Here is a 6,541-nt window from a genome sequence, read left to right as displayed (position 1 = left end):
GGAACCGCCGAGCTCGGTGGCCCATGTGCTGGGGTGGCCGGTTTGCTGGCGCTGCCAACGACAAGGAGCGCGACCACCCAACCCACCGCGAAGCCGCATCCCGACGAACGGCCGAGGGCGCCCATCGCCCGCCCTCTGGCCCCCTAAACACACACACACACACACACACACACACACACACACACACACGGCACACACACACACGGCACACAGCCACACAAGGCACCCCACTCCACCAGCCCCCACCTTGATGATCTCCACCAGCTGGTCCACCCCGCTCTCCCCCGGAAATATGGGGCTCCCCAGCAGCAGCTCCGCCATCACGCAGCCCACGCTCCACACGTCAATCGCGCTGCTGTAGTCGGTGGCGCCAAAGATGAGCTCGGGGGCGCGGTAGTAGCGGCTGCAGATGTAACTGATGTTGGGCTCCCCTTTGACCAGCACCTGCAGGGAGGGCAAGGCGTGTGCACCCAGCCGGCTGAGCGCGAGTGCGGGCAACACACAGGCGTACTAGTGCTGGGCGGGGCGCTCGCACACGAGCGGCAGGTAGAGAGGTGGCGCGGGCGAGGGCGCGCACGGCGGCGCTAGACGGGCAGCAGTGGCCGTCACTAGGTGCGCGCGAGGCCGCGAGGGGCAGCGGGGGGCCGCACTTTGGCGCTACCAAAGTCACAGAGCTTGAGCTGGTGCGTCTCCGTGTTGACCAGCAGGTTCTGCGGCTTGATGTCCCGGTGGCAGATGCCGTACCGGTGGATGTGGCCCAGGGCGCGGCAGATCTGGTAGGTGTACAGCTTCACAAAGATCGGCGGCATCCGCTGGTTGTTCTTGCTGTACGACTTGCTGATCCTGGGGAGCGCATGGAGGGCGCATCGGGGCAGCGGGACCGCCGGGCAGGGGGGAGGGGGGTCGTTCAGTCATCCTGGCTGGCCTGACAGGCGCCGTTCTGTTTCTGGGTCGTGCAGAGAACCCAAGGTATCACACGCGCAGTGCACACGCACAGGCCCATACCATGCACAAGCACGTACACATACTGTACGCACACACGTGCATGCACACACACATACACACACACTCACATGCACACGCGCACGCACGCACACACGTACAGGCACATGTGGACACACACGCACACCCACACGCGCACACTCACATGCACGCACGCACACACATACACCATGTATTCTCACCTGTAGACCGTGTCGGGCACGTACTCCAGCACCAGGTGCAGGAAGGTCTCGTCCTTCTCTGTCTGCGAGTAGAAGCACTGCTTGAGCTTCACAATGTTGGGGTGGTCCACCACCTTCATGATCTGCAGCTCCCGATTCTTGAATCGCTTGTCCTGCAGCACCTTCTTGATAGCCACCTAGTTGGGGGCAGGGGCGGCAGGAGGGAGGCGGCGGGAAGGGGTCGCCACTGGAGTTTGAAGAGATGCTACCAGCGTGCACAAGGACCCAGAGCTGGCTGGAGGGCAAGCGGGGCCGCGCTTAGGCGCCTGGTCGGCTGCATCAATGGGATGCGCGTAGAGTGCGCTCTTCCCTGTGCCTGCGCTCGCGAGGCGGACCGCCGCCGCCGCCCGCTGCCAACAGACTGCCACGTACGCGCGCTTCCCAGGCGTCCGGCGCCGCCGCCGCGGCGCAGCCGGGCTGCTCACCGTCTCCGCCGTCTCCAGGCAGGTTGCCTGGAAAACGACCCCAAAGGACCCGTTGCCGACGACGCGGTCCGTTGCAAAATTGAAGGACTGCTTGCCGGCGCCAGACCCCGACACCGCCGTGATCACATGGCCGCCAGAGCGCCCCTCGCCCTCCACCACTCGGCCCTCAAAGATCTGGAGCAGATGAGCGGGCGGCGCGCGGTGAGGTTGGGGCACGCCCGCGCCGCACGGGGGCGTGAGGCATGATATTGCTGCCGCGGCGCGTCTCAGATGCGCAGGCGGTGGGCTGCATCGATTTTCGTGCGTGTGGCACGGTGGACTGGGCGGCTCCCAAGCAACTCCCTGCAGCGGGGCCCGCCAGCTGTCAGTCGCTGTCCGCGCGGCGACCGCGCGCACCTGCTGCTCGGGGGGTATCGGCTGATGCCGCTGCCGCTGCTGCTCCCGCTGCTCCAAGGTAAGCTCCTGCATGCCCTGCGAATCGCGGGGCGCGGCGAAGGAGGGGCCCCGGCGCGTCGATGCCGCGCCCGCTCGGGAGCCATCATGATCGGCGCGTGGCGCTGCGCAACCAGCTCGCCGCACAGCTCACCGGTGGCAAGCCCTCTGCCGGTGCTGCCTGCGGGACGCTGCTGCTCATGCCCGCCTGCGAGACAGGGGGTCGGCGGAAGCCGGGCTTGAGCTAGTGCGCTTGGTCCGTCCGGCGCTGGTTGAGGTCGCGTCTGGACGCGTGAGTATGCGAAACGGGCGCAGATCGGTCGCGCAGCGTTCGACTCACGTTTGGCACCGCTGATATACTAAAGTCCGAACCTGTAGTTGGGATGGGGGACGTGTTAGCGAGCGAAGGTGCCCTCGTCACACACAACACAGCAACACATGCCTCCTCCCCGCTCTATCCTCACCTCCTGCTGGTGCTACGGGCGCAACCTTTTTGAGCCCTCCTGCCTGTAAATATGATGGATAAGCGCCGGTCAGCTGCTGCGCTCGACCTCACAGAAACAGCACAGCAGGAAAGCCTTGCCTTGAGACCCACCTGCTCTCCCGATGCCTTGGACCCGAAGGCAGCACCCAGTGCCGCTACAGGCCGCAGCTTTTCCATGTAGGTCGGCACGCCCCGCCTCCCTGTGGGCGAGGGCAGACTGCGGCAATGCACCGTAAACGCGTCCGTGTTTTGTAAGTGTCAGCAGCGCCGAAGTCGTGAGCAGAATACCGTGTGTGGTTCTAGTATATGCGGAAGTAGATCGCTGTCCCGCAGCAAACTTTGACAAGTCGCAGGGCAGAGCTGGTGGGTAGCTGCCTTCCAAGGGTAAGGATATGAGCAGTATGCACGCTTGACCTTTGACAACCGCAGCTTTTCGCTTCGCTCGACGCTTGCATGAGAACGTTGCAAGGTTCTGTCTGCCACGTACAACCGACGGCACCTTGCAGCGGCGGGAGCACTCAGCAGCCGCCAGCGACCGTCAGGCAGTGACGTGCCTGCGGGCGAAACGCCCCGCCCCCCTGCGCCCGGCCTACGAAGCGGAGACGCACGCTGCATGGCTTGGGGGGCGCCGAGGGGCCTCGAGGATGTCGCCGCACGGCTGCGCGCCGACGACCCGGCCCTCACTTCTCTGCACATCATGCGCTTCCGTCGCCTCAATGATGAGGTTCGGCCGCTTGGGCGGGACGGGGTGGTGCACCCGAAAGGCCGGGCAGGCCCTCCGCGATGCGCCGTGTTACGCAACACAGGCGCCAAGACGCAGGGGGCTGCGGCAGCCACCCAAGGGGGCTACTGGTCACCACCATCCCAATGACCCAAACGTCGCAGCACGCCTTCGGCTTCCAACGCCCCCAATTGTCTGCCCGCCGTGCGTGCCGCGTGCAGGATGTCGCGGCCCTCTGCGATGCGCTGACTTCCAACACCCGCCTGTCAGAGCTTTCCTGCAGCTGCCACCCGCTGTCGCCCGGCGCCGCGGCGCGCTTCGGCGCCGCGCTCGCCGCCAACGGCGCGCTGCGCAGCGTCAGCGTCGGCGACAGCAGCTTCGGGGACGCTGGGTTGGCGGCCATGGCTGGCGGGCTGGCGGCGAACAAGGGTCTGACGCGCCTGGATCTGGAACACAAGGTGGGGCAGCTGCCCACGCTGTGCGTGCTCGGCATCCGCAACGCTTTATGCCGTCCCGTATGTTGCAGGCTTACGCATGCCCTCTCAGATCAGATCATCTAGCCCGCATGGTCGCATTCGTACATACGCAGGCCCTTACGGCGGCGGGGGCGAGGGCGCTGGCGGCGTGCCTGGCGGCGCACCCCACGCTGCAGGAGCTGTTGATCGGCCGCAATGAGCTCGGCACCGACGGTGAGGGGCGCTGATGGCGCCTGCAGTTGTTTTTTCATATGCTTGTTTCGCAAAGATCTTGCAGCGCTTGCGCCCCAACCCCACACACACACGCACGCACGCACATGCACACGCACGCACACACACACACACACACACACACACACACACACACACACGCACACAAGCATGCACCCGTGCACTCATTCGCATGCGTGTGTCCCCCCAAAGACAGCTCTACGCAAACTGTTTGGGATTGCACATGTCTCCTGTCACTGCGAGTCTGCAGGTGTCTCCGCGCTGTGCGTCCCCTGGCGGGCTCTGCGAGCCCTCGACCTATCCAGCTGCGGCCTCGGCGCCCCAGCGGTGGCCGCGCTCGCGGCCGCGCCGGCACTGGGGACGCTGGCGCAGCTGGCGCTGGCAGACAACGAGCTGGGGCCTGGCGCGGGGGCACCGCTGGCCGAGCTGCTGGGCCGCGCGGGCAAGCTGCGGGTGCTGGAGCTGGCAGGCACTCGGCTTGGGGAGGAAGGTGCGGCCTAGCAACTCGCAGCGCCATAAACTCATCTGGTTGCAAATTCTCGGTGTCAGGGTGCCCAGCACGTTCAGTCAGGCCATGCTGCATCGATACATGTGTTGAGGGCGGCAACCCCTGACTTGGCGGCGGCCCTGATGGCGCCGCCGCCTCAAGCCTGACCCCTGTGACCCCCTGCCCCCCCCTGCTGTCTGCCGCCCTTGCAGGCGTCGCCACCCTGGCCTCGGCGCTGCCGTCAGCCCCTGGCCTGGCCGCCTTGGATCTGAGCCGGTGCGGCATGAGCGCTGCAGGGGTGCGCGCGTTGGCCGGCGGGCTGCGGCGCCAGGCGGCGGCGGGGCCGCTGCGGCTGGTGCTGGGGCCAGGGAACGACCTGGGGCATGAGTCTGTCGTGGAGCTGGCGGCGGCACTGCAGGAGCGCGCACGAAGCGGCGACAGTCAGCACGGGGACAAAGGGCAGCAGCAGCAGCAGCAGCAGCGGGGGCGGGAGGCGGTCAACTATGATCTTGACCTGGGCGGCGGAGATCTGGGGCTGGCGGCGGTGCAGGCCCTGGCGCGCCTGCCGGGCCTTGAGGGCCTCGCGCTGTTCCGCGCGGCCCTGTCCGACGCGGCTGTCGCGGCACTGTGCGGCGCCGTGGCGGCCAGCGGCGGCGAGGGGGGGGGCGAGGGGCACGCCGAGGAGCGTCAGTTTGCCGGGCTGCGCAACCTGAACCTGTCTGGGTGCGGCCTGGGGCTGGCCAGCCTGAAGCAGCTGCTGGCCGCGCTGGAGCGCGCAGGGGCCGGCTCGCCGCTGCGGCTGGTCGAGGTGGGCCACGCGCGGGCGCGGGCGCTCCGCTCGCCGCGGGCGCGCGGGCGCGCAACAGGCGCGCATCTTGCAGCAATGTGGGCCATCAACCTGGGCCATCGGTGGCGGCGTCGTCCGCGTTGCGACTGCATGCACGCTGTCGGCTTTGCGGCGGCATGCCGACCCGGCTCACATCACCCGCCTTACACTTTTGCTGACTCCCTAGGTGGGCGCCAACCCTGGCGCTGACGAGGCGGAGTTTCACGAAGCCGCCGCCGCGCTCAAGGCCGCCCGCCCCGAGCTTGACGTTCACTGGCGCGCCGCCGACGGCAGCAGCGAGGGCGCGGGGCAGGTCGGCGGCGGCGGGCTGCGGCTGCAGGCCGCGGCCCCGGGCCCCTGACGTAGGGCCGCTCGCGAGGACGGCTCGCGCGGGTGCGCGATTTGAAGCGCCGGGCTGGCCGGGCCGCCATCGTGACGCAACCGGTTTCGTTTCATGTGTGCCTGGCAGTGCCGAGCCCCCAGCCAGGGGGTCGGTCACTTCAAAGCATTCCTCTGGGTTGAGGACCTTTTGTTACTTTGCTGTGCTGAACTAGGGGCAAAATCGGCGTCCAGGCAAATGCAATGTCGGCCGCTGCACCTCAATCAGGTGGTGGGCCAGAAAATTCAAGGCCCAGCCGTTGTATGCCTCGCCGCCGGAGGCCAAACGGAAAGCGTGGTGGCGGGAGTCCAGCTGCGGCCGTGTCGTTTCGACGGGGCTCAGGACGTGGCAGTTTTCAAAGGTGCCTGCTGAATCAGGCACTCAGCATGCGCGCTCTCGCTCTCTCAACTCGCGGCAAACTCACTACACTCGGCACACTGGGGGTGACACAGGCGCGCGTGCGCACACACGACGGGGCACATGGCAGCAGCGCAACAAGCAGCGAGTCACAAGCGACGGCGCAACGGGACAAATCAACTACAACACATTGTCAGATGCTTCTCCTGCAAAAATTGAGCTCCACGGCGGTGCAAGCAAGGGGCTCCAGCAGCCCAACCCGCACCCCAGGCAGCTCGGCGCCCTCACTTCATGCCCTGGCCGCCCGCCTTGCCCTTGCCCTTGCCCGTCGCCGCCTGGTTGAACGCCTTGGCCTTGTCCTTCTTGAGCGCTGCCTTCTCCGCCTTGGTCATCTTGGACTTGGCCTTGATGGAGCTCTTCTCGATGGCGGCCGCCTTGGACTCCTTGACCTCCATCTTGGCCGCCTCCTCGTCGTTCTTAGACAGGAAGTAGTCGTAGTC

The 6,541-nt window shown here is 66.8% G+C and overlaps 3 protein-coding genes across 3 annotated transcripts in view; 1 reads left to right on the top strand and 2 right to left on the bottom strand.

Moving 5' to 3' along the window:
* The window catches only part of MNEG_10437 (glycogen synthase kinase 3 beta), a gene marked incomplete at both ends in the record, with an annotated part of 3,312 nt that extends 571 nt beyond the window's left edge, over nt 1-2,741 (bottom strand). Inside the window, 7 exons of the mRNA XM_014041092.1 lie at nt 247-444; nt 651-843; nt 1,185-1,360; nt 1,649-1,822; nt 2,045-2,119; nt 2,235-2,288; nt 2,676-2,741. Coding sequence (XP_013896546.1) covers nt 247-444; nt 651-843; nt 1,185-1,360; nt 1,649-1,822; nt 2,045-2,119; nt 2,235-2,288; nt 2,676-2,741 — 936 coding nt within the window. The remainder of the gene's footprint in view (nt 1-246; nt 445-650; nt 844-1,184; nt 1,361-1,648; nt 1,823-2,044; nt 2,120-2,234; nt 2,289-2,675) is intronic.
* A 690-nt stretch (nt 2,742-3,431) lies between these two features.
* MNEG_10436 (hypothetical protein) lies at nt 3,432-5,666 on the top strand (the record flags this gene model as incomplete). Its single annotated transcript, XM_014041091.1, has 5 exons — nt 3,432-3,743; nt 3,875-3,974; nt 4,243-4,482; nt 4,692-5,287; nt 5,493-5,666. 5 exons carry the CDS (start codon nt 3,432-3,434, stop codon nt 5,664-5,666), a joined length of 1,422 nt encoding a protein of 473 aa, XP_013896545.1.
* A 568-nt stretch (nt 5,667-6,234) lies between these two features.
* MNEG_10435 (hypothetical protein) lies at nt 6,235-6,496 on the bottom strand (the record flags this gene model as incomplete). Its single annotated transcript, XM_014041090.1, has 2 exons — nt 6,235-6,247; nt 6,330-6,496. 2 exons carry the CDS (start codon nt 6,494-6,496, stop codon nt 6,235-6,237), a joined length of 180 nt encoding a protein of 59 aa, XP_013896544.1.
* Nucleotides 6,497-6,541: the final 45 nt, after the last annotated feature.

Source organism: Monoraphidium neglectum (assembly GCF_000611645.1).
Source record: "Monoraphidium neglectum strain SAG 48.87 unplaced genomic scaffold scaffold02313, whole genome shotgun sequence".
In the NCBI taxonomy this organism is placed as follows: Eukaryota; Viridiplantae; Chlorophyta; class Chlorophyceae; order Sphaeropleales; family Selenastraceae; genus Monoraphidium; species Monoraphidium neglectum.
This window is presented reverse-complemented; position numbering and strand designations above follow the sequence as displayed.